We start from the raw sequence: 27534 nt of genomic DNA, 5'->3' as shown, positions 1-27534 counted from the left end.
ATGTGAACTTAAACAGGAGTAGAAGTGTGCATTTATTTGGACAGCCCACACGCCAAGCATTGTTACCGGTGTCCTGACGTGTTGGGGGTATCCGATGTCTAGAGTGTCTACTTCTTTTTCAACTTCGATACTACCCGGGCGTTAAAAACTATGTGGCTATTGTATCGAAGCAAACTAACGCTTCCAAACTAACGACATATAAAAAAGAAACTGTCAATAATCAACCGCTGCAAAGAAAGGAATCTGTTGAAACTAAAAATCGTCTGCACTGCCGAACAGACGTCACAGAGTCCCACAGGGCACAGGGCATGATCTGTGACCTCATTTCTCGCGAGACTCCTAAGATTAAGAGATAATAATTTTCACAATCTCATCAAAGACATTTCATAGATGAATGAGAACCGTTAAGAAACGATATTTCCTCATAACTGTTGGATAAATTAGATGATATTCTTTGTAGAAAAGTAGAACTAGGTGATTTACTGAAGTCTCGTGCAGCGCGAGACTTGTGACCTTTGACACCTGCACATTCACACTACACCGGCACACAAGATGGCGACAGCGATGTTGAGATTGGCAAGGTCGTCTCACCGACTCTGCAGCCCTTTGGGCGGAGTGGGTAAGTGTTGGCGTATTGTTCAACGTCGATGACAATATTCAGTGTCTTAAGATCATTTTCAGAACATTTGTTGTAAACGAACTTCGATAACGCTGCTAAAACAGAGCGAGAACTCATGACAGTGTCAACGATAATTTCCACTTATACGTCATGCGAGTTTTACAAAGAATCGGTACATCAAACTTGCACAGTCGACCACCTATAAGCTAGTAAATACTATTATTAACAACCAACCTTTCATCAGTCACCAGTCCGTTGAAAAAGACTGGTATAATTTGACCATTAATTGCCTGTTTATTTATTACCAATCTAGTCACCTTGGTAAAACCTCCTTGCCTTAATTAGGAGGTGAATGTGATCAATTGATCGAAATGTGATAATGGTTAATGATCGGAATTTCTCATATTTGGTTGATGGTGCTTTGAACATCTGAATTTGAGCTTAGTTTTTGGATTTGTTATTAAATGATCACAGATTATGATGCAGAAGTATATTATCTAAACAATGACGATCTTGAACTATGATACAATTTTCAAAATTATGTACAAATCATGTACAGTGTGTTGTATCTGTATGTTGTATATGTTGTATCTTTCACACATCAATACGGACATCATATAATTCTCTTATTACAGAGGCTGTTCGGGCGCTGAGCACGTCTGTTGTCCACCATGCCCCTGAGGCAAAGGCTGCAGGTAGGTCTAACATGGTTTCCCTAAACAGTTTCTTCAGTATTGTTAAAGGCAAGATAACTCATTGGCTTGGCTCAACCAGAAATCTGTAGATACCCAAGTGGTCAGGTCAAATGGAGCATGCAATTGCTGTTCAAAGCTTAGTTCAAGTCGCTTCAGAGAACTGGGCTTTAGGTTGGTCTCTGCAACGTTTTGGATTTGAATTCTTCACAGTTTTAAGTGTTGATGTCATAATTTTTTCTCCCTACAGCTGCCCCAGCAAAGACCAAGAAAACTTTGGCAAGGCAGGGAGTCAGGAACATCGTGCTGGTGGAGGGTGTCCGCACGCCATTTCTGCAGGCTGGAACTTCGTTAGTTCTTCCATACCCATCTATTTAGGGGATTGTATTAAAGAGTTGAGGTTTTTTGAGGGGATAGTATTCAGTCAAAACAACAAGCAGGATCTTTGTATTTTTTTTTCAATAGTATGTTTAACACATGAAAGTTCTATTACCAATAGGTTGCCTTTTGTTTTACAGGTATGCCAACATGATGCCACATGATCTGGCCAGACAAGCTCTACTGTGAGTCTGTACCTTTGTATGATAAGTTAATCTATGCAATACCAATGCAGTGCATTAATCCTTTTTAAGGGGTGTAACTCAATAGCATGTTGGAAACTTTGGGGACAAAGATTCTAAAGATAGTTGATATAAATTAGGACCTCATTAGCATAATCATCTCCCACAGTGTTGAATGATGGGATATCCTATTGAGATGTTTTCGGTTTACCCTTGGAAACGCAATTTTTTTTCTAAAGATTTTAAAGTCTTAGACTAATGATATTATAGTAGTTTTAATAGTATCCAATATTTGATTATACTGCTACAGGGGTCCCTGACACAGTTGTGGTAGCAGTCGACATACAGATATCAAGATTATGATCATGATTAGCTTTCTTATGCAAATCATAATGTGACCTTCTAGTATTTCCCTTTTCTGATTCTTCTACTTACTATTATATGTTTCACTTCCAGGGGTCTTTTGCAGAGGACATCACTGCCCAGAGGTAAATGTAGCTCCCACATTAATGTTGTGGTTTGTATGCTTGTCGACCAGGAAGGATTAGATATGGATATTGTGAAAAAGTGTTTTCAAGAAAGTTGACTTAAACATAAATATAGTGATAAATGTAGACACGTAACCCATACTATTGACCTGGGAAACTAATTATGATCTGAAAATCTGCATCATCTAGAAAGTATCATTCAAATTTCAATGAGCATTGATTTTCTCTGAAGCATTTTATATTCAGCAGTAATATTGAGAGTGTGATACCCAAGTTATGTTTTCAACCTTCTCCCTGCTGCGTCACTCTGTAACCAATAGGGAATTGGGTGCCAAATGGCTACTTCAGTATGCTAAAGGTCAAGCTTGCCTGAAGTGACATTTACACCAAGCTCTTTGCTTTAAGTTTGTAATCGCCTATGATATTGTTCTACCAGACGTTGTGGACTACATCGTGTTTGGGACGGTGATCCAGGAGGTGAAGACGTCCAACCTGGCGCGTGAGTCGGCCCTGGGGGCGGGGTTCTCCGACAGGATCCCAGCCCACACCGTCACCATGGCCTGTATCTCCTCCAACCAGGCCATGACATCAGGTCAGTGGTCATGAGGCTGGTGCAAGATTTTGGTTACTGTAATTCTTGTTTCTTTCACTGTGACCTTATGTTCACTGTTTTCATGGTCACCTCTGTACCGTGAACTTATCATCACCGTGGAAAAAACCTGTTGTTCTTGTTCATGATCGCTTCTCACGTCCGTTTTTTAAATCACTTGCTGCCATCGTGGAGTTAAAGTTCATTGAAAATGTCCATTTTCCTTACACTGGGAAATTTTGCTACCATGAAGATAAAGTGAATATCAGTATCTACAACTTCCAAAGTTTCAGCCTTCTACAATATATGTAAAGGAAGGAGAGATATAAAAATACAGCATAAATGTAGATTGTATATAAAACAGGAAGATTGCTATATGTAGAAAACAGAAACAAGTACATTTACTTAGCTAGAGAAACAAGACTATGTATTTCAGCCGTAATAATATGATTGTAATTTTTGTATTTCTCTTAATCACAGATGAGCATTAAGTACATCATCCAAGGTATCTGACCTTAAGATGTATATCATCATGTGCCTCTTGTTGACTAGATGCATCTACATGTACATGTATTTTGTGGATGGACATTAACACGTTCTGTTGTGTTCTCCTCAGCTGTGGGCCTGATTGCTGCTGGCCAGTGTGACGCAGTAGTGGCTGGTGGTGTGGAGTTCATGTCTGACGTTCCCATCCGCTTCAGCCGCAAGATGCGCAGCATTATGATGAAGACTCCTAAGGTTGGCACATGTGTTTTCTTTCAATCTGTGTGTTTTAACGTTGAAAGCTCGAAAATTATAGGTCTTGTCCACAAATTGCACATTACAGGCAAGTGTTTTACACCTCTTATAGGTTACAAATGGTAGCATTTTGTTTCAGGCTAAGACTGCTGGAGCTAAGTTGGGACTGCTGGCCCAGATCAGACCCAGCTACTTGGCGCCTGAGGTGAGCACAGATTTGATGTTACATTTTTCAACTTGTTGCGTGTGTGGCCTTACTGGATTTTGTTTTTGGCATACAGTTCTTTACTATTGTTATTCGTCTCCCTGACAGTTTCTGTATGTAATTATATGCATCAGGCACATGAAAGGTATGTTACCTGTTTTGTGTGTCCTGTCCTTACAGCTGCCTGGTGTGACTGAGTTCTCCACCAATGAGACCATGGGACACTCTGCTGACAGGCTGGCTGCTGCGTTTGGAGTCAGCAGAAAGGATCAGGTAGGTGTTCCATAGTAGGGTAAAGCTGTCAACCATTACCATCTATTCCATAGGAATCCCTATTATGAGACTTCATAAAGCCTACTCTGAAAAATGCAGATCACAGATGGCATATGTACTAGTATCACATTGATTTTTTGTTCTGTCACACATTTGCCTAAAAATGTAAGCATGAATCTGATAATTCCTACCTCTTCCCCTGGTGACAACACTATTTGATCAGTTCTTGTTGCTTCAACAGCTTTTACTGGTCATGGGTTCTACCACATTTTTGTTCAGTACTATCATATTTTGATTATCTCCTGTTAAAAAAGATATTTGGGGACGCTGGCTAATTATGATCCTCACATAGGAATAGGCCATTTGTTGAGTGCTGTTATTTGTTCTACAGGATGAGTATGCTGTACGCTCGCACACTCTTGCAAAGAAGGCTCAGGATGAGGGACTCCTGTCTGATGTGATTCCGTGCCCTGTGCCTGGTAAGTAGCTGTCTCTAGACCTGTGACATGACTGATTAATTTAGCACAGTAGCAATGTCAAATTTTGTGTCAGAACTATATATAGAAACATATCCCCCAAGCTGATTTCTTATCTATTAGTGCAAAGGTGAAGAACTGGCAGACCAAGGCCCTGCAATGATATAAGAATATACAATACTGCAAATGTTCGCAGGGATTTAATTTTGCTGTAGTGAGAAAATGGAGCGTTTGCTGTGGTTTTAAGTTTGTGGAGGAAACAACGGGGTAGGCGGGCAGAAGACAGAACAAAAATTTTTGCGGTGAAGAGGGCGCCACGAAAAACGCGAACATAAGACCACCGCCAACATTTCCTATCCATAGAGACAGAAAAACAAATGTCAATAGGTAATTTAACACCCGTCCTATTTGTCCTGTTGCAGGTAAAGGTGTTGTGAGCAAAGACAATGGCATCCGAGTGTCGTCTATGGAGCAGATGGGCAAGCTGAAGGCAGCTTTTGTCCGCCCACATGGAACCATCACCGCTGCGAACGCTTCATTCCTGGTACGGCACTGAATGACCCCGTTCATACTAGGCTTCGCGTAGCCGGATCATATCCAGATCAGCGGGTGATCCGGATCCGAGAAGCCTAGTATGAACGGTCCTGATCCGGATATGATCTGGATATATCTGGATACGATTGTATCCACATCTGGAGGTGGATTTATCCGGATCAGCTGCGGGGTGAACCCTGGTATGAACGCTGATCCAGATTTATCCGGATCAACGAAGCCAAGTATGAACGGGGTGTATATCCCTACTGCCATTATCTTAATGAGACATGCTTTGTAAAGTTTGAAGATTGATGATACATGTCTTTGATGTACAACCAATGGGATTTTCCTGCCAACGTTTCGGTGATCCATCTGCCCTCCTCAGGGCAATACTGACTGGTTTTACTTGCAACTGCTAGATGGCGCTACAGTTAGAAAAGTGCAGTCCCCAACATGACTAACCTGTATGTAACAAATGTTGTTTTCTTATGTAGACTGATGGTGCTTCTGCCGTGCTGATCATGGAAGAGCAGAAAGCCCTGTCCATGGGCTACAAACCACTGGCTTATCTGAGGTGTGTACAGACTGCCTTTTTCTTTTAAGCATTTGATTTGATTTACTTGATTATGCATTTAATTTACTCATCAGTGTAAGAAGTATGTCATCAATAGTGGTGTGTACCTAAACCCCGGACCTGTTCCGGACCTGTTCCTAACCTTTAGGTTCAAGTCCAAAAAAACCTAAACATCTGGAACAAGTCCGGACTTGATTTAAACCATCTTTAGGCTTCCTTAGATTGTGAAATTTGCACTGGAAAAATATGAAAACATTGCTGTTTTGTGTTTATAACTGAACTTCTGCATTGATAACTGTATATAATTCCGCATATTATAGTTTTCAAATTGCATGTAAAATATATGCCGATATGCAATTTTACATGAAACAGGAAAAAAATATTCGTAGCACACATATTCCATTGGTTCAAGTCCGGACTTTCAAGTCCGAACCTGAACCTTAACCTCTGGACTCGAGTCCGAACCTGAACCTAAACTCGGGTTTAGGTACGCACCACTAGTCATCAAATATGCGTTTCCTTTTGGTTGCAGAGACTTTGTTTACACATCCCAGGATCCTAAGGACCAGTTGCTGCTGGGGTAAGTATGCTCACATATCATGTTTGTTTCTCATAGTCAAGAAAGACCACTACATGGAACTTAGAAGCAATGAAGTTGTCTTTTGCTTTTACTGTAACTGATGACATGTTTTAAATGGATCCAATGTGTCAAAATTGGTTTTGATGTAAAGTAGAGTCAATTCCGCATTACCGAGAGGGTGTTTGTTGCCTTTTGTTCTAACATTTGCAAAACCTTTGTAACAATCTAAGGGAGATAAGTGACTGTTTAGAACAATTTCCAACATTCAGTTGATGTTCTAAATAGTTTCTGCTGTGTTCCAACATGTTAGACAAATTTCTAACATTGCATATGTTATTTGTATTATTTTCGAAACTGTTGGAAAATAGGTTGATCATTTGTTCCTACATGTTCCAACATTATAACAACATGATATAACTGGGTCAATGGGATGGGAACAGGGCAATTCACACATCCCTTCAAAGTATAGGGGATTAGGCCTGGGTGCCATGCAGAGACACCTAAAAACAAAAGCCCAGACGTGAAATCTAAAAATATACAGAGGCAGACAATAGAGTGCGATTAGCACCTACTTTTATGGGGGCAATAACCCAAATCTACCATTTGAAAAATGATGCAAATTGTTCCAACATGTTCGAACAGTGAAACAATCACATAGATGTTTGAAAATTGTTCTAAATAATGAGATATCTGTGCAATTGCTTTCCAAATAGTTCCAACATATATAAATAAGTTCAAACATGTTCAAACTTTCATTCTTGATTGTTTGAACAATTTAGAACTATTTTGACTGGAATAGTCTTTTATCTAAAATTGTTTGAACTCACTAGCAATATCACCTGAAAACCCTCTCGGTGACATGGAATCGACTCTATAAGTATGTACTGTTCTATCTCCACAGGCCGACCTACGCAACACCAAAGGTTTTGGACAGGGCAGGACTGAAGCTTCAGGACATTGATGTGTTTGAATATCACGAGGCCTTTGCTGTAAGTACCTTCCAAACATCATTATTTTTACTTGAAAGTTCATCTATGTTGGTATAAGTCATTCTGAATCAGAGTTGAACTGCAATTGCCAACACAAAAATTGGAGTTACTCAGCAGTGGATTGCTCATTCCTTGACAAAGACTGGAGCTGATCAGTCGAAAATTTGGGTAAGTCCATTTTTTGTGTTGGCAATTGCAACTCTGATTCAGAATCAATATTTTTATGTCTCTAACCATAACATTTTTCATTATCAGTGTCAAGATTGCAGTCAGCAATCATATTCCTATTTTCTCTCACTATGTTAGGGCCAAATTCTTGCTAACTTGAAGGCCATGGACTCAGAGTGGTTTGCCCAGAACTACTTGGGAAGACAGTCAAAGGTAGGAAACAGTTTCATTGTATTCTTTTATAGACTAATGGAGGTCAGTAGATGTTTAAACAATTTACCACAGAGTCATAAACATTCAGAAAGTCAATATGATAGCTTGTCCTTGGTATGGATTTGTGCACTGCATAATTACTCCTGTTGATATTCAGTATGCTTCTGTAAAAGTTTGTTAATATCAAAGTTTTATGCCAAAGAATACATTAAACATTATGTACACTGGGATTTTTTGGATATGCCTATTGTGTCTTCACCGTTCTTATTTTGGCACTTGTAGGTTGGAGTGCCAGATGTAAACAAGTTCAACAACTGGGGAGGGTCGCTGTCTATCGGCCACCCCTTCGGAGCGACCGGTTGCCGTCTGGTCACCACGACGGCTCACCGCCTGAAGAAGGAGGACGGACAGTTTGGCCTGGTGGCAGCCTGTGCTGCAGGAGGACAGGTAGGGCAGTTCTCCCGCAAACCAACACCAGTTGGGCCTAGGAAAAAAATGTTGTGTTTTCGGTTACAATCCAGAAAAAATTAGGGTCCGTAGGTTGGGATTCTCTATTTTTTAGATTTCAACAAATACATAAGCCCTTATCTGTTAACAGAGTATGGAATACATGGAGCATGGTTTGAATTTCATCACTCAGATGTCAGATTCACCAGCGGCCGACAAAAAAAGGCTAGGGTTAGCATTTTTTTCCTAGGCCTTATTTCCAAATGTCTTTTGTAAAGAAATGGAAACTCTTGCTATTGGAGTGCTTATACCAGCTATCAAAAAAGTGTTTTGCAATCTGAGGTCGACCACTTTTACACCAGCATTTAGACATTTGTATTAGTTACCCCTTATTATGATAACTATGATAACAGAAGCATGTTATCTAGAACTTAGATTTAGAGTTATCCTGAACAGGGAAAACTTTCCTCAAGTAATGGCCAGTGGTTGAATTTATTAATATCAAAGCATGGGCAATCTATGTATGAGCCATATCAATATTCTATCAATATCCTAACATGTCAATTCTATCGGATATGTGAAATGTTTAATGTTGCATTATATGTTCTGCCAGGGACACGGGATGATCGTAGAGCGGTACCCGTCGTGAGAAGATGAAGGAAGCTGGGTAAGAAAAAGAAGAGGAATCTTGGGATAGTAACATATTCAGTACATTCGTGGCCTACATTTAGTATGTCAGAAGGCGAGAGGTCGTAAAAATGGGACAAGAAGAAAGGTAGAGGAAAAGGAAAGGCTTTATTTGGGAAGACTGTGATGATGTGTGTTATTTACGTGGCCTTCTTAGTGTGATAACTATCTGTATATATGCTATACATACAGTGTTTGAATGAAGACCTGTAAGGGAAATAAAATTTTGGGTTATAGTAACATTTCGCAAACAGTTTTACATCTAGTTAGCCAAGCACATAACTGAAGTAATAGTCCCAATTGTTAACATACACGTACATGTGTGTACAATCTACAATGTATATTGCATCAACACAAATATGAATTTGTCTAGCAAAAACACGTTTGATGATTGATATTATACTTCAATGGTCACAATTGTCTGCTGTGATGGCTTCTTGTGTTTGATGTTCATCATGTCAGCTCAGAGAAATTACACCTATGGAAAATAGCTTCTGTTTGTTGTCATTATTTCCTTGTTGCTATTTGTCCTTTTTTAACCTCCTGCTTTTTTAAGTTTGCTCAGAAGTTGTTGTAACAGTGTGGTTCATGTGCCACTTACTGACCAGTCTAACTGGTCTGGACCTTTAAGCCTTGTGGTAAGGGCATTGGGACGGTGCACTGGCTGACCCGGGTTCGATCCCCGGGAGTCAGGAGACTGTGCTTCTTGCCTTGTGTGTTTCATTGTGAAGGTACAAGAAAAGCTCTGGTGTTGAAATAGTGTGTATGTACCCAACAGAAGGTATGCAGATACTGGTACATGTATTTAGCTAGATATAGCCAATTTTCAGTATTAAGCAGCACTTTTAGCTTTAGAGGTTATACTATTCATCCTCCCCCAGCTGCATTGTTGGTATAGAACAGTTTGCAAGGTGCCTTCATTCCTGGGACTGTCACCAGCTACACCTATCAGCACCAGTCGGTACTGCAATAGAAATGTTTGGTCAGGATGGCCTAATCTTTCAATCATCCCAAACGTTCGCCAGTTTGGAAATCTGTGGTCACTTCTAAAGCCAGTGGTGACTACTCGAAAGCAGAAATATTTATAAGAGGAATGTACTTGTGCCTTGCCTATATCATATATCCATGTTCTGTGACACCAACTTGAGAACACACACACACAAAGATCAACAACCTGTTCTCGATTCTGGAGCTCAACACCCGGGGCTCTGACGTCTTCAGAAGTATCCATGTCAACCCTCAACAGAAACATTTCACCTGCCTTTTATCCTAGGATTTATTTCTTTCGAGGGATGTGTCATGCATAACACCCTATGTGTCAACGGATCAAGTAGTTTTTAAGAGAGAGAAATGGCCAAATAGAATTATTTTGAAAACATGTATGGAAACAAATGAGAGATAGTACTGGGGGAATTACCCAACTTCGTTAGTTCCTATAAAACCTTGGGAAAACTGGCAGCTTGAAGAAGAATAATACATCATGTTCACATAAGCAAAAACAAATATACATGTATGTTGATAGAGTTATTAGGACTTAAATGATGTAATTTGTATCTCTGTCACATTTTATCTGACCCCTACCTCTTCCCTCACGACCTCGATGAAAAGCGGCCTGCAGGCCGACTTGAGCTTCTGAATAAACAAAGGTTCAAACAAGCAAACAATACATGTCCTTCCACATGGGCTCCGAAAATTCATTAAAAGCGTTTCTTCTAGAACGACCCATGCTATTGATATAACAGTGTCAAGTGTTGTGTATCATATCGGTCCTTGGTGCGGTTATTGACCCCACCCTAGCGCTCATTGCGGTGCCGGCTGGCACGTGGATTCCCCCGTGCTCAATCCATGGAAAGGAAACGAGGTCATGTTAGTCTTGAACTCCAGGCATGTGCCATGGCTAGAACTAGCAAGTATCCACAATTTCAAATCATCCCATAGTATTGGGTTGTTTATACTAAAAAAGTTTGTCATCAAAGGCAGATCTTCAAGTCTGCTGATTGCAAAGTAATATACCTAACGTTACCTGTAATCAGTAATAAAGTATTAAATATGCATCTACTGACTGCTGGTACTGGTATTAGATCTGAACAAGGAGGTTTAATCGATTAAACCTCCTTGATCTGAATAGACAGGTTGAAAACTACCGTTCTGCCAAGTTGAGCAAATCCATGGTGGAGAATCACCATCATTATTAGTAGTAGTAGTCCACTGTTATTATTATTACCCTAAATTTGTCATTTTCTGTCACTATTATTACCCTGGATTAATGTCTCCATTATATCAACTCATTTGTCATACACAGATTAAAGAAAACACAGAAAGACAAAATGAATTGCTAACCCGTCCTCGACGATGGTTAAAGTAAACGCCTGGATTCCCAGTTTAATTCTATTTTGGGCGCCATGTCTGTGCACGACGCTACCCTAATGCAGTATATAACGTTAGCAATTGGCACGTTAGTATTCTTGGCACGTTTTTTTGACGCATTTAGATATAACCTCCATTTTTCGAGGGATGTGGTGACGGGTGTGCAGCCATCGATTTTCAACATCAACGTCGTCGCATAGACCATTGTCCATGACTTGACGTCTGTTGGAGTCTATCATATTTAGTAAGATCAAGGACATTAAACATAATGTCCTTGACATTATAGACTCCAACATTCGTCAAATCGTGGTAGACATTATAATATAAAAGCTGGTATCTATATTTACCATGACAACAAAACACTAGTCTAGTAATGTATATTGACCGTGTGTAGTGATGATAAAAGGAACAAGTTCTGTACGACCTTAGGAAATGAAGGTTCTATCTCATGATATGTTGTTATAAAAATGCAAAAATTCGTATATTCCTAATGTGAATTTAACAAAACTATCAATTTTGTATAGCAATATTGACAATGTCGATGTTTTTCAAAATGAGAAAATAGGTCAGAAGACAAGGTAGGATTGACCAGAAGGATTGAATTTCTGTCAACACGGTGCTTATGAACATAACAGACATAATAGCCCCGGATCCCCCACCTATTTAGAGCTCTTCGCTTGGCCTAAATTTCTGAAGACATGTGGTGGCGAGCGTGCGACCACCAGAGGCCGCAGTCGGGTCTTTCCCTCGTTCCGGTGCAATGACATTCTTCGAGGGGAACATCGAGGACGCCTAGCTATTAGATAACGGACACGGACCATGAACCAGCTTTCGCCCTACTAATAGTACTATATGGTGTAGCAATTGTATATTGTTGTACCATAAATATGTAATGATATATGTTGATAGAGTTATTAGGACTCAAATGACTGTGTATCTCTGCTATATTGTATCTGACCCTTACCTCTTCCCTCATGACCTCAATGAAAAGTGACCTACGTGCCGGTTTCAGCTTATGATGAATAAACAAAGGTTCAAACAAACAAAAAACAGGACGCTTCATTCGCTCGAGTGCTCTTTAGTCTGTTTAATCTTATGGCTTGCTAAAATCACGGAGATTACCAGGTGGAAAGCTCATACTAGTAATCTAACGACATACAGACGGATTAATGAATGAATGAAAATTCGGTGTAGTCTATCATCATTCGTATCTTTTAACAACAACTGAAGAGAAGATCGCTCGATGGAAAATAAAGCAGTGAACATCAATACACTGGGTCGAAGCACTGTTTTCGTCGGTCATTGAACCTATTAAACAGCGACCAATAAGAAGCTGAGATTTCTCCGCGGTATAGTCATATAGGCAATGTGATGATACCCGTTACAATTACAGGCTTTACAGCTGACAAAAAGCTCAGCTTCTCATTGGTTGCCGGTCGGTTCAATGACCGAGGAACTTGAGGACCCTAAGCTTATGGGATAATTCCAGTTGGAGGGGGGGGGGGTCTGTTATGCAAAAGCCGATGGAATACTATGTAAAAAAAAACGGGGTTGTGTGTGTGTGTGTTTTCATTTTTGATTAACACAAATAGTCAACTCTTGTGTTCGACCTGTGAATTTAGGATCAGGACAAATATGGCCATATGGTATCAAGATAAAGGGGAGCAAATAAACTTTCCAATGATATATAATACTATACAAAGTAATAACGGAGATATGATTGATGAAACTCTACTTTCCAATTTTTGTGTGCTGAGTGTAGGTAAAACTAGGACCCAGACGGTGCCCCATGGCCATGGCCTACAAACGACGCACGCCTTATCCCACGTGCCGTCACTAATAGGTCATATGGAGATGTGCATAGTTGTTGTAATGTGTAAATATGCACATCTGGATAACTAACGAAGGGCACAAATGAAAATCAGCCTCTTCTTTTTATAACAAATTGGGAAATATGATAACGATTGAGCGTAAAAGCCTTGTTGGGGGAGTTCGAAAGGTGTCACTGATGTATCATATCATAATTATATTCCCCTTCCAGTGGGAAGGGGGATATATTGTTTTTGCTTGCCTGTTCTTCTTCTTCTTCTTTCTTCTTCTTCTGCCAAAAACCAAGTAGATGCGCGGTGGTAGCTCTACTAATGGTATTGCAGAAAGTTATATGTACCAATGTTACAATGTACGGATGTTATATTTGAGATGTAGGTACCTGTAGGAAAGGTGAATACACCTGACAATAGATTATGCTAATGAGTACCTTATTTGCATAATCTATGCATAAACTTGTATTTCCCTTACCATAAAAGCTGTGGATGTTATCTTTTAAATGTAGGTACCTTTAGGAAAGGTGAATGCACCTGGACATAAATTATGGTAATGAGGACCTCATTTGCATAATCTATGCATAAACTTATATTTCCGTTACCGTAAAAGCTGCGGATGTCATCTTTAAGATGTAGGTACCTTTAGGAAAGGTGAATGCACCTGGACATAAATTATGCTAATGAGGACCTAATTTGCATAATTTATGCATAAACTTGTATTTCCCTTACCGTAAAAGCTGCCGATGTCATATTTGAGATGTAGGTACCTTTAGGAAAGGTGAACACACCTGGCCAAAAATTATGCTAATGCGGACCTAATTTGCATAATTAATGCATAAACTTGTATATTCCTTACCGTAAAAGCTACGGATGTCATATATGAGATGTAGGTACCTTTAGGAAAGGTCAGGAAACCTGGCCATAAATTATGCAAATGAGGACCTCATTTGCATAATTTATCCATTAACTTGAATTTTCCTTACCGTAAAAGCTATGGATGTCATATTTGAGTTGTAGGTACCTTTAGGAAAGGCGACTACACCTGGCCATAAATTATGCTAATGTGGACCTCATTTGCATAATTTAGGCATAAACTTGTATTTCCCTTACCGTGAAAGCTACGGATGTCATATTTGAGATGTAGGTACCATTAGGAAGGGTAAAAAAACCTGGCCATAAATTATGCTAATTAGGGCCTCGTTTGCATAATTTATGCATATCCCTCACCGTAAAGGCTACGATTGTCATATTTCAGATGTAGGTACCTTTAGGAGAGGTGAACACACCTGTATATAAAATATGCTAATGCCGACCTCCTTCGCATAATTTATGCAGAGACTTCATGGTAATGGGTGGGAAATATCCTGCATTTTCCCGAAAATGTTGCCATTCTAGTTACCTTTTAGGTATTGTCACTAGTTTTACTACCATCTTTTTAAAAGAAAAATGTTAAGCTTCTTCAATATGCAATAGATAGGCTCAAGTAGTCTACATCTAAATTAAATTGTTTAGATTAATGTACATAAGAAGCCCGATGATCTGAGGCTACCCCCGTGTCCCCAGCATGACAGATGGCAGGCGGCTCATTCCGTTAGTCTAGTAGGAATGTAAATTACGCTCGCTTCGTCAAAGGGGATTTGTGGTTTACATAATAGGCACTGATTGATTTTTTAGCTAGGAAAAAAAGAAATCATTTGCTTGCTGTTCTTGATAGTCTCTGAGAAAACAAGTTGGTAGATTTTCAAGAAGATATTGGGTCTACTCTCTGTGTTTTTATATTCCCCTTCCAGTGGGAAGGGGGATATATTGTTTTTGCTTGCCTGTTCTTCTTCTTCTTCTTCTTTCTTCTTCTTCTTCTTCTGCCAAAAACCAAGTAGATGCGCGGTGGTAGCTCTACTAATGGTATTGCAGAAAGTTATATGTACCTTATGTTACAATGTACGGATGTTATATTTGAGATGTAGGTACCTGTAGGAAAGGTGAATACACCTGACAATAAATTATGCTAATGAGTACATTATTTGCATAAACTTGTATTTCCCTTACCATAAAAGCTGTGGATGTCATCTTTGAAATGTAGGTACCTTTAGGAAAGGTGAATGCACCTGGCCATGAATTATGCTAATACGGACCTCATTTGCATAATTTATGCATAAACTTATATTTCCCTTCCCGTAAAAGCTGCGGATGTCATCTTTAAGATGTAGGTACCTTTAGGAAAGGTAAATGCATCTGGACATAAATTATGCTAATGATGACCTAATTTGCATAATTTATGCATAAACTTGTATTTCCCTTACCGTAAAAGCTGCAGATGTCATATTTGAGATGTAGGTACCTTTACGAAAGGTGAACACACCTGGCCAAAAATTATGCTAATGCGGACCTCATTTGCATAATCAATGCATAAACTTGTATATTCCTTACCGTAAAAGCTACGGATGTCATATATGAGATGTAAGTACCTTTAGGAAAGGTCAGGAAACCTGGCAATAAATTATGCTAATGAGGACCTCATTTGCATAATTTATCCATAAACTTGAAATTTCCTTACCGTAAAAGCTATGGATGTCATATTTGAGTTGTAGGTACCTTTAGGAAAGGCGACTACACCTGGCCATACATTATGCTAATGTGGACCTCATTTGCATAATTTAGGCATAAACTTGTATTTCCCTTACCGTGAAAGCTACGGATGTCATATTTGAGATGTAGGTACCATTAGGAAGGGTCATAAAATCTGGCCATAAATAATGCTAATGAGGGCCTCGTTTGCATAATTTATGCATATCCTTCACCGTAAAGGCTACGATTGTCATATTTCAGATGTAGGTACCTTTAGGAGAGGTGAACACACCTGTATATACATTATGCTAATGCCGACCTCCTTTGCATAATTTATGCAGAGACTTCATGGTGTAATGGGAGGGGAATATCCTGCATTTTCCCGAAAATGTTGCCATTCTAGTGTATATAGGGATTTGTATCGACTGGAAATCATGTCTACTCGTCATCACTGTGTATCTCTGTTATATTGTATTTGACCCTTACCTCTTCCCTCATGACATCAGTGAAAAGCGGCCTGCGTGCCGATTTGAGCTTCTTATGAATAAACAAAGTTCAAACAAACATCATTATAATCATATGAGAAATTACTAGAAGTAAGCTTGCATAGAAAAATGTATGGAATTTTATATAATAACATTGGCAAATGATGTATTCAGTGTTTGTATTCAGTGAGAAACAAATATCGGTCATCACACCGACAAACAGCCACTCAGAAGGCGAGATTCTTGAAGTATGATCATGAGCTATCATGAGCCATAGATTAGTACTGTATGTCGCAGCGACCTCAGCTCCTGATTGGTTGCAGTTTAGTTCAATGACCTGCGAAAAGCGTGCTTGAAGTTTTGTTTGGTGTTTGTAACTGTAATCCCAATAGTAAATGGGCTTTGTTGTGTTGAAGGTGTTGTTACACAGGTAATACCCGGACAGTGCCCCATGCCGTGAGGACGCACGCCCTACCAACGTGCCTGGAAGAAACTAGGTCAAGCGAAGATGCAAATAGACAGTGGATCATAGTGGGATGTTGCTGCTGAACCCATGTTGATGTAATGTCGATGTGTTGACAACAACACGGTATGCACAGCTGCGAAAATCTGGTAGATCCCTCCTGACCCATTTCTTTATTGCTGAAATACTACTATGAGTGGTCAACGTTGAAAGAAACTTTAGAAAGGCAAACATGCACTATCGTCGAGCAGTAGTGAGCCGACAGAAAATGTCACACTTCTAAATCCAGTATTTTACTTCATGGCATGGTCAGGATTAACATCTATTGTTTTTTGGCGACGCCTCAGGGGCGAGCCAAATTTCTACTATATTGTGTGCAGAATTCTAGGAATTGTACAGGAATGTGAAAGTCCATGGGATGATAACTCAAGAATGCCTGGATTTATTGTCTTCATATTTTGTAGGTGGGTAGATCTGTGGGAGACCTTTTAATGATTAGATTTTGGGCCCCCTAGCGACTTTCTACGGTACTGCAGGGGAACTTTCACTTTTCAAATCTCGTCTTTTGAACATTCTATAGTCATGATTTTTAAGTGGTGGATAGCTCTTTGTTAGGAAAATATGTCCTGTAGATTTGGACCCCCTAGCGGCTTTTTCTGGAACTGCAGGAGCTGATTTTGACTCAAACTTTGAAAGAGAATAACGCAAGAAGGGGATGACGGATTATCATAATTTTTGGTGTGTAGATAGCTGAAGTGATGATTAACATAATCAAATACCAATTATGCAAATCAATATCTGATTTGCGTAATTAATGAGGACAGTTAATAAATCAGCTGCATTTTATCATAGGACTCTCAAACACATGACGCATGTAACTGAGAAAGAGATGAATATTGATAGATATCAATTATGCAAATTGATACTTAATTTGCATTATTAATGACAAAATACTATAGATCCATAGTGGTAAATGATGGGGATTTCATTTTTGCACCATCTGGAAGTTAAGTAAATGTGGCCACTATTAGACACAAATCTGGCATAGAGGGCCTCATTTACATAATTTATGAGGAAATGGTACGATATCTTTTTTTGTGAAAACAAGATTTTCATACATTGGACAACTTGTGTTATTTTGGTAGAGAAGGTGATCGACTGATATGATTTATATATGCGAGGTCCTTATTTGCATGTGGGTTAAAAACAAAAACGTTAACAGAGACCACCGTCGCCATGGCAACATCTTTTTATGTTGCCAATCTTGTTTTATGTTGTTCTCTGCTACTGTAGTTGTAGCGTAGTCTGTATTTCATCAGGAAGGTGGGACATAAGATCCAAACCTCGAGTTGATGTCGTCCTAAAACCAGGCCATTTTACATAACATGTTCTACTTGGCCTACTTTAGGGTCAAATCTCCTGCAGTCCAAAGTGCCTTTTAAACAGCTAACATTGGAAAACGTTAGAGTGTCAATAGTAGTAGATTAGATTTTGCGATTGAATACATGAAATGATCACAGATATAATACGTGCATCACAGAGTGGCTTTAAGATTCAATCACAGGATGTTGTAAGATATAACATATCGTCCTAGAGACTCTATTCCCGTGAAGGACTGGTTGGGTCGGGAAGCCATTAATCACCATTCGCCTGAAGGGCAAGTTTATACTTGTTTGCCCTTTTTCGAATATCATTCTGCAACCTAGTTTGTCCTTCCATGTTTTACTTCACTTGTGAAGATATAAAGTCCTTTTTTTGTCTTTCTTGTGACACAATTTAGTTGAAATATTCTGAAGATTCAGCATTTTGTTTGTGCATTGCTGAGGGTTTGACCGCTAGTAACCTGCCAGACGTTAGGTGTCAGCCATTTGCATATCGCGCATGCGTTCTAAGCAATCGAAAGAAAAAAGAGGGTCAACAAGGCAGCAGTCAGACGATCGCAAAGCTCGCGTTTCATTCATTCTCTGGGCGAGGTAAATAGCCCCAGACACCGACCGCTTCCCTCAGAAACCACTCAGATGTGTTGGAGGAAGGGTCCCACGTTCCAAGAGAGACGATTTACGCACAAGAAAGGCCACGAAGCCCGCCAGTTCGACAGACAACTCCCGAGGCTAAGGACGCTGTTGTTTGAAAATCCTTCCCGACTTGCATTTTAAATAGCTCACATCTGTCGACTGGAAAATCTTTTTTTCCGGCAACGTTTTAGGAAATCCGTGGTCGAATCCTATCTGGGACGTCGCCCAAAGTTGTCTGCTACTGAATTCCGGAGTTCCTTTACCCAAGAAGCTCTTCTCAGTCAAGATATTCGACCGAATTCGGTCGGTTATGACCCGGGGTGAATTTTGATCTCGTCCGGTCCTCCATCTTGGTATTACAGCCACCCCGAACTGGTTTTTCCGCGCCAAATCGGCTCTGTCCCGCGCGCTGCTCAGGCATGCAATCATGGACCCGGACCTAGAACCGTACCAAGTCCTAGACGAGTTAGGCGCCGGTAGCTTCGGCGTGGTGTACTCGGCCATCAGCCTGAAGAACAGTAAGCACTATGCCATCAAGAAAATCAAGTGCACAAATCCGGAAAACATCGAGATAGCCCTGCAGGAGATGTGGACACTGACCCGACTCACAGACCACCCAAATATAGTGAAGATGATCGAATGTTACCTTCAAAACGGCGGGATCCATCGTGTCAAACATGGCGAAGATGACTACCTGTGTTTAGTAGAAGTCTGCCTGAAGGGGAAGACATACCACCAACTTGACTTCTCGAGCTCCCACAACCCCCGTGGCAAACAGCTGGAGTCCCACATCCCCCATGGCCAGCTGAACTTGTGGCTAGTGATGGAATATTGTAATGGGGGAACCATGAATGACTATCTTCTGGAGAGAGATCCATCTCCAGAGACTAATGCCAGGTTTATGACCCAACTTTCAGGGGCAGTAGCCTTTCTGCATGACAACAATGTGGTGCACAGGTGGGTATATATTACATAATATTTGAAGAATCATAGATTCATCCCCAAGAATTTTCTCCAAAGATTTCTTCTAGGTCTTGTTGCTCAGGGACTCCTGTTAACATTTAAGAAAGTTTCCTTTTTACTTTCTTAATTTGTGTTATAATTTCATTATGTTATTTGCAGCTGGGTAAGCTTTAAATGATGATGAAACTTTATATTGTATTTTTGTAATAATGATGCCAATGTCTTTCCTTGTTTTTCATCTGCAGGGACTTGAAACCGGACAATGTGCTAGTGTGCCAACCTAAAAATGGGGATCCACCACTTGTGAAAATTGGGGACTTCGGCCTCTCCAAGATATGCAACGCGAGTAACCTCAGCCACAACATGGACATCAACACCTACCAAATGAACTCTGCATGTGGTTCTGACTACTTCATGGCACCCGAGGTCTTCGAGGGAAGCTACACTGCCAAAGCTGACATTTTTGCTCTGGGGATGATATTCTGTTCCATGATGGAGAGAACTACATGTTACGACAAGGAAAGCAATAAACTCCTGCTGGTCACCTGTATCACGAATGGCAAGGAGAGCGTTCCAGTTGGGAAGGCTCTCCAGGACGACCCCAAACTGACATTTGAAGTGTTGAAATGTGGACGGAACAACAGACTGAAGACCCTCGTGCAGTCCATGGTGGCCATTAGCCCCGATGAGAGGCCTACAGCAGAGGAACTACATAAAAAGCTGCAAGATGTCGTCAAAAGGTAGATATTTCCCCTTTTATACCTTTATTTCTATTCGGAGTAAACAACAGTTACAGATGTCTCCAGCCCACCTTTCTTGCTGTCTTTACAGTAACAACAGCAAGCTTATAACATTATTTTTATTCAAATATGGTGCCTATACCTTTGTGCATGAAGATATAGATCTGGGGCCTGTTTTCCAGGGTTGTGTACCTAGGCAAGGGAAGAAAGGGTATCCAGAAGAGATTAATAACATGCTAATGAAGCCGTGCCCTGCTAAGCCTGACAGTCCTGCAGGCCAGCCATGGTTTGTGTACACGAAGCCTTTTTGAAATGGCTTTTTCATATATTTATGGCAAGAAAGTCACTATTCATAGTAAGAATGGGTGTGCAAAATATATCAGTAGACAAATAAAAGTGGTTTGATCTTCTTTGGTCAACAATGTTTGCTTGTAATGACAGACACAGCATGGCAACAAGACCACAGCTGGGTACTCAAAATAGCCTGCCGTCAGCTGTGCTTACTGGTGCTAGTGAGCTGAGGGCTTGTTACTCACTTACTGAGCATATATTATTCCTATATGTCTAGCTTGTTTTATGGTGCCTGTAAACTACTCATCTTTAATCAAAACAAGATTGATGAATGGCTGAATGAAGATGTAAGAACATGCTGTTTGGGCTACTTAGTTGGTCTTGTGGCCAGTTGTGGGTCATTATGGGGTTACGAATCAATAAATCAATTGCTCATGTTGCTTGTTGTTGGCAAACTGAAAATGTACCATGATGAGCTGTTTCGATCCTTTTACTTTGCATTTTTCTGCTGGTTTCCTGTGATATTTGGTAGATTGGGGCATACTTTTTTACCATATTCTTTCGAGTGATGTTCTGAATTAGAAGAAAAACAAGATTAGTGTACTGTATAGACAACACAGTGGCCATGGTGATAGCAAAAAATTAAGGATGACCCAATTTCCATTTCCTCATCATCACTCAGAAAAATACGTTTATGGCCCAAGGCTAGGAAACTTCAGGCCCTGCAGTGATGGAAATTTCCGAATTGTTTTGGTAATTGTTCATGAATAATAAGCTGACCTTTATGACTGGTTTGAGCGGTTAGGTAGGACAGAGTTGTTCCAGAAGCCAACATGGCTGATGTCATTATGTGCCCCAGTTGTTACATTGTTCTGGTGGTGTGCTGCAGGCCCTAGGGCTGAGTGAGATCACACGATACACATTTTTGATAGTAATTATAATGGGTGTTTGCTCATTCAAATGATACCAGTTACATGTAGCTACTGTCTGGAGATGTGCTGTTACAATATGAAACAGGCAAAAATCTTAGGAGACAGAGAATCATATCCCCTATCTAATTGGTCTTTGTTGTAGAAGATTCATTTTTTCTCAGTTAATTGATTTATGTTGTTTTGGTCTGGATACAGATTTAGTGTAGGCTGTAGCATTCCTCTATGTTAAAAGCCTCAATGAATAACTATATCGATCAATTGGTGTACTGGCTCTGAGTTGTGTAATATAGTATGTATGACACACAGCACAGTTTCTATCCAAGTGTGTGAAAGCGGATGCACCATTTTTGAGGGGAACAGGTCTTGTATGACTAGGTAAACTAGAGGTCATGCGGCCGCTAAAAGAGCGTCCTTGTTTGTATGGCTTTTGAAACCACTGGCATCAAAGGCCTGTCTTTGTGCCTTACAGCCCTTAGCCGTTTTTTGCTGGAATAGCTAACTGAATTGTGAAGTTTTGAAGTCAGCCATGGTTGTAAATGTCCTGCCATATAGTTCATTGAAGTTGCATGCTACCATACATGTGCGCAGCCACCTGTCCCATTTTGGCGCTACACCCATACAAGGTAAGATCTAGGTCAGGCAGGGGGAATTCACACAATTGCGCTCTTTGTGGCCAAGCACAAAAGCTGTCTCAAAAGGTGAGGCCCACATGGAACAGCGTAGGCTACAAAACAACTTGGATTGTCCCATTTTCGAGGTGGGGGTGAGGAGGCCCCCATGAATCACGTTCTGCTTACTACCTAAGACTGTTTGTTATGTCACTTAGGTGATGAGTATCTAGGGATGACTGTTTATTCAAAAGTTGTTTCTATTTTATTTGTAACATAGTTCTTGCATAAGGGACAGCAGTAAACTGTTTTGTGTACAATGTGATGGTGTGGTCTACCTGCAGTAAGTGTACTGTGTAATTATCTTGCCCTGTTTAGACTCTGACCTTTAGGAAATTTACACTAGGTTTCAGCACAAACTGTAGCCTGTAGATAGGTTTTTAGTAGAAATACACTTCTGACCCTGCCTCAGAAACTGGTAATCTGAAAACCTCATTGGAACAACCACATCCGGTTTTTATCTAAATTGGGCCATACTGCACCAAGTATGGGATAGAACCTCACGAAAAGGTGTGGCATCGACTATTGTCAAGAACGTATCTGCATTTGTGTGCAAAGCACGCACCAGAAGCAGGGCTCGAAATTCATTTTTAGAAATAGGTGCACTGGTGCACCCAACCAAAAGAATTAGGTGTACAGAAAGAATTTTGGGTGCACCACATAAAATAAAGGAGAATTTCAGGATTGTCATCAAAGATTATTACAAAGTTGAATGCTACTGCCTCTGATAAGAACTTCAATCTGTATTTCCATATAACTAACTTCAAATTATAGCTAATTTCAAATTTCAGTTACATACATCAAGTAAAGTACAACAAAAGGCTGTACTGCTTTTTGTTAAATTTACATTTCAAGAATATTCTGTATACTAGTGTACAGTAATGCCTCTAACTTATAGCCTACAAAAATATTTAGGTGCACTGGTGCACCCACTGTCAAAAATTAGGTTCACAATAAATTTTGGGTGTACACAGGTGCACATGCACCCACTATTTCGATCGCTGATAAGGAAATGACATTAACTCTTGATTGAAATGCCAGTGTTGAACAATATAACAAGCCCATATAATATTTTCAGTAGACCTGTTCAGGTTGTTGTCAGGTTTGCTATATGACATTGTGAGATGATAAGTACATATGTAGCCATGTTACCAAGGTGATTTCCTCAACCCTCTTGGTGTCTTCATATAGGATAGTGCATCTACTAGTATTTGACGGGTAAATAAGATCATTATTCAACGACTGCCCCAATTCTTCTAGACATGTTATTTGCTCTGGGTCACTGACCTGTCTTGGACCCTGTTTGCATGTCAAATGATCGACATTGTTGTTAGTTGGGATTGGTCGACCATACAGAATAGTAAAAGCGCTAAAAAGTACAAAATAAGCTGAACATGGCAAGAATGTGTGCAGTGTAATGTATAGTGGTCGAGGTGTGAAAAATACCCTTTGTCAAAGGTTTCTATATCTGAAAAGCCACTCTCTGTTTGTTTAGGCTTTGTTCTTAGGTATATTGTGACCCAATTGTGTTTAATACTAGTAATATGCTGTGTGGTTCAGTTTGCTGTCTTCTGTCTGGCTTGTTTGTCTGTTCCCGTGGAGGTCCATGTGACATGAAGGCAGGCTTTGTATCCTTCTGACCCAGTTGCATGTTTAACCCATCTTTAGACCCAACTACCTAGATCAATTTTCAGAACTCGCAGTTCTAGAATGTCCCCAATTTTTTGTATGATGTAGATGTAGAAATGATCATTTCTGTTCTCCAAATTTACTAAATCAGGAAATTTGCCAGTATTGCAAGGTAATGTGAGGCTTAGTAAGTCAATCACCGTCCCTTGGTTAGGTGTTGGTTCTATCCAGTTTCCAGAATGTTCCTCTACCATCTGGAAGTCAACAGTGTTATGGATGCTTGTCCCAGTTACATGTTTAACCCAAATTCAAGGTCAATATGAATGCTTTTGGGCATGTTGTCGATCAGGTGGAGTGCCATGTGAATAAAAACAAATGCCCTCTCCTTGTCCCAGTTACATGTATTATCATGTGTTAAAAGCAAGGTCAGCATCAGCTAGTCATGTTTTCTTTCATGTAGTGGAATGTGACTTATGTGAGATATGTTCTCTGTCTTGTAGGGGAATGTAGAGTACATTTATCAAGAAAGAATACATGTCGAATAAAATATTAGATTGACCTCATGTGTTGTGGTTTTTATCCGAAATTTAACCAGATTGTTCTTGTTCGTTGTCCCCTTGCAGGCAGCCTGGGTGGACTGTGTGTGTGACATCACAAAGGAGTTCGAGGGGAAAGCGCAAGCGAAGATACACCGTATCCTAACAGCATGTTTGGCTGCCACCGGGATACTGAAGAGAAGAATTCAAAAGTTTTATATGTAGTCTATAGGAGACATTTTCTGTTAAGTTGCTGCTCTCAATTTATTTGGTACAAAAATTGATATCTTTCGTTACAAGTTATTGTTAATGTTGGACTGTCAGGATTCTCCCTTCAATACCTTTTCTTTTGTTTATGTTTGAACAAAATACATTGCGATACAGTATTTAATGAATATATTTACGAAGTCTTCTCACAAATTGTAAAGTACCATTGAATGGAATTTTTGTAAGGTCTAAACATCTATTCTGTGGATTTTATTCTGACTTCACTGGAGGAAGATCTATTTTACCATTCTTGAAACAATCCAAATGACCAGGGGTTCAGTAACCCCCAGTGTATGGCATTGTAGAAGATATAGACTTCTACAACAGTTAAGAATATAAATTACACCAGGAATATATTCTAGTTCCTCATTTATTTTCACACGATGAAATGGTCAGAATTTTGAGGACATTTTGTAGTATATAAGGAAGGAACTTTTACTGGAATTGAAGAAGTCATGCTTATGCTGACAAAATATTACTGATGTTCTTGACATAATACGAGAAAAGGAAATGTACCTAATACAAAATTAAGCTTATATTTAACTATTGTTCAGTTTCTCACGTCTTTTCTTGTTGGGAACCCCTTTTGATTGGCTACCCCATGTTAGCACCTTGATGGTCATTAATGTCGATGAGATTGTACGATATGAACTTTCCCTAAGACTTTGGTTACGCTGCTATTACTTAGTACTATGAAAGCTCTCTGGTGCAATTTGTGTGGACACTCTAAAGTGTGAACAGTACTTAGTGATTTTAAGGTTTTGTGCCATACCATTCCAAGTGTTACAAGCAACCTTTCTGAAAAGTCAGGAGTCAACGAGTGGTAACATTTGTTAAGTGTTATTAGCAGTCAATTGACATCACTAATTCCTTTTTAATGGTTTATTTCACTCAATTGGGTATATCTCAACATGATGTGAAGATTTTAACAAAGAAAAGGCACAAAATGTGCAGATTTTCATTTATGAAAATTTGAATAAGAACAAGTTTCTTTTTTTATAGAAAACACCTCAGGATAGGAATCATATAAGTTCAGGGTTATTATGCTAAAAGACGTCCTAGTATTGTGAGATTATCACTATCTAAGCAGTGAAATTATTGCTATATTCTATTTTCAGTTTCGCATACGCTACACTTTGAATTGTACATTTGTCTCAAAACAATGTATTGACATTCACTATTGCTATCCCTGTGCTTCTTTTACATGCAAAAGGCATTTGCAGCATTCCATCTTATACTTATAGGACATTCAAAGTCCTTTGAGATACCAGATTACAGCAGTATCATTATTTAAGCATGTCAGTTAGTCCTTATGTAAACATGTTCCATCCTTTCGCTGCTACATGTATTCCTTGGGCACTGCCAATGCATGTCCTCATCCTGGTTGTGTTGTAGAATACTGGTGGATGAATAAATTTTAAATGTATGTTTATTGTTTGTTTTTTATTCATTGACAAAAATGGACTCTCTCTCTGGCTCATTGCCCGTGGTCGAGGATTAGTGGGAAGGGCAGGCCATGGTACGGTGTGCAAACCCGAGGTACAGACCTCTACTGAGAGCCCCCTACACCCAAAAAAATGGACTTAAACACATAGCACTTATTAAATTTGGGAGGGGGGCAGTACACAAGCTTTGACCCTTAACTAATAGTAAGGTCAGTCCAACCTTCAGCCCTGCCCTGCTAATCACAGTATATTTGTCTGCTTGGTGCGTCATACGGTTATTCCAAAGGGCATTTCAAAGTTCACTGGGTAGTATCCAAGATGATACTTCAGTTAAAGGATGACTTCAATCAATACATCAGTGGGATAAATGGAGTCATCATATCCCCTATAATTCAGATTTCAAACTGAAGTAAAGTCTTAATTTGCATTTGTGGATATTTGCTACCAACCAGGTTTATCCTGGATGTCAAACAACACTGCACAGTGGTGCACTTTGAACCCAAATTACTGTTGTTACCTTTCCTACTAGTTTATCAAGTTGCAATGACGCAAAGGGACAGCAGACAGTTGTGAGAGGAATGTAGTTAATCAACTGTAGCATACCAAAGCCAACAACAATGACATAATTATGATTTTTGATATCAATAGACTTACAAGTAGGATGTTATGCATCAACGGAGTTTCTTTATATGTATATAATCTTGAGTGGAGTCTTAATAGCATAACTATAGAAACAAGACCACAGCACGTCCAGGTCAAAAGATACAAAAATTGAAGTTCTGCTGCAGTACCAAGGTCACATACCAGGGGGCCCAAAATTGACCCTGACCTTCGGCTTCACAACACCCGCCCACATACCAAATATCAGTGTAATCCATCAAGAGGTTCTTGAGTTATGCTGACTACAAGAGTCTGGAAACACAAACACACACACACACACACACACACACACACACACACACACACACACACACACACACACAAACACGCCAAAAACGAAAAATGGAGATAATAATTTTATGTCTGGCCACAGGTATTGCATTTGTACACAGGCATTGAATTTATGTCTGTAGATTTGGATCAATTACGGCATGATGTAGTACCTAGGAGGTTATAGGGAAACAATAACCTCCTTGGCAGTACAGTGACAGAATTGAGAGGAGCAAGACACTCTACCATCAAAACATTAATTTCTTCTTTTGCTTTTCGGGAACAAGGTGCGTAAGCTATTCTGTAAAGCTTTGGGTGTTATGAGTAGCTTATGTTACTTATGCAACCACCTGGCAAATAACAACAAACCATGGCTTAATTGTGAGCACCTGGGTGTGTGTGCATTGTGTCAAAAGGGTCAATGCACCTCTGAAAACAGTGGCAGCAGTGTTCTCCATCCAGTGGTTTCTGAACTGGAATCCCGGTGTAAATTTCGTCAGGCAAATTTTAAAAATCTATACCTGATTTACTAAGTAATTGTAAACTTTCCAAAATAGGAAATGCAGCCAGGCAGATCTTTAAA

General features: G+C 39.8%; 2 protein-coding genes across 2 annotated transcripts; both read left to right on the top strand.

Moving 5' to 3' along the window:
- Positions 1–484: 484 nt before the first annotated feature.
- Positions 485–9076, top strand: LOC136427681 (trifunctional enzyme subunit beta, mitochondrial-like). The gene is made up of 17 exons (XM_066416731.1): positions 485–619; positions 1255–1314; positions 1562–1661; positions 1830–1874; positions 2328–2359; positions 2796–2951; positions 3565–3686; positions 3826–3891; positions 4072–4164; positions 4556–4643; positions 5063–5184; positions 5669–5750; positions 6283–6328; positions 7230–7317; positions 7624–7698; positions 7981–8145; positions 8759–9076. Exons 1-17 carry the CDS (start codon positions 553–555, stop codon positions 8792–8794), a joined length of 1443 nt encoding a protein of 480 aa, XP_066272828.1. The 5' UTR covers positions 485–552; the 3' UTR covers positions 8795–9076.
- Positions 9077–18473: 9397 nt separating this feature from the next.
- LOC136427679 (serine/threonine-protein kinase pdik1l-A-like) lies at positions 18474–24756 on the top strand. The gene is made up of 3 exons (XM_066416729.1): positions 18474–19507; positions 19759–20253; positions 24397–24756. Exons 1-3 carry the CDS (start codon positions 18978–18980, stop codon positions 24473–24475), a joined length of 1104 nt encoding a protein of 367 aa, XP_066272826.1. The 5' UTR covers positions 18474–18977; the 3' UTR covers positions 24476–24756.
- Positions 24757–27534: the final 2778 nt, after the last annotated feature.

Source organism: Branchiostoma lanceolatum, chromosome 2 (assembly GCF_035083965.1).
Source record: "Branchiostoma lanceolatum isolate klBraLanc5 chromosome 2, klBraLanc5.hap2, whole genome shotgun sequence".
Taxonomy (NCBI): domain Eukaryota; kingdom Metazoa; phylum Chordata; class Leptocardii; order Amphioxiformes; family Branchiostomatidae; genus Branchiostoma; species Branchiostoma lanceolatum.
The sequence above is the reverse complement of the archived record's forward strand: the minus strand, read 5'-3'. Positions and strand labels throughout refer to the sequence as shown.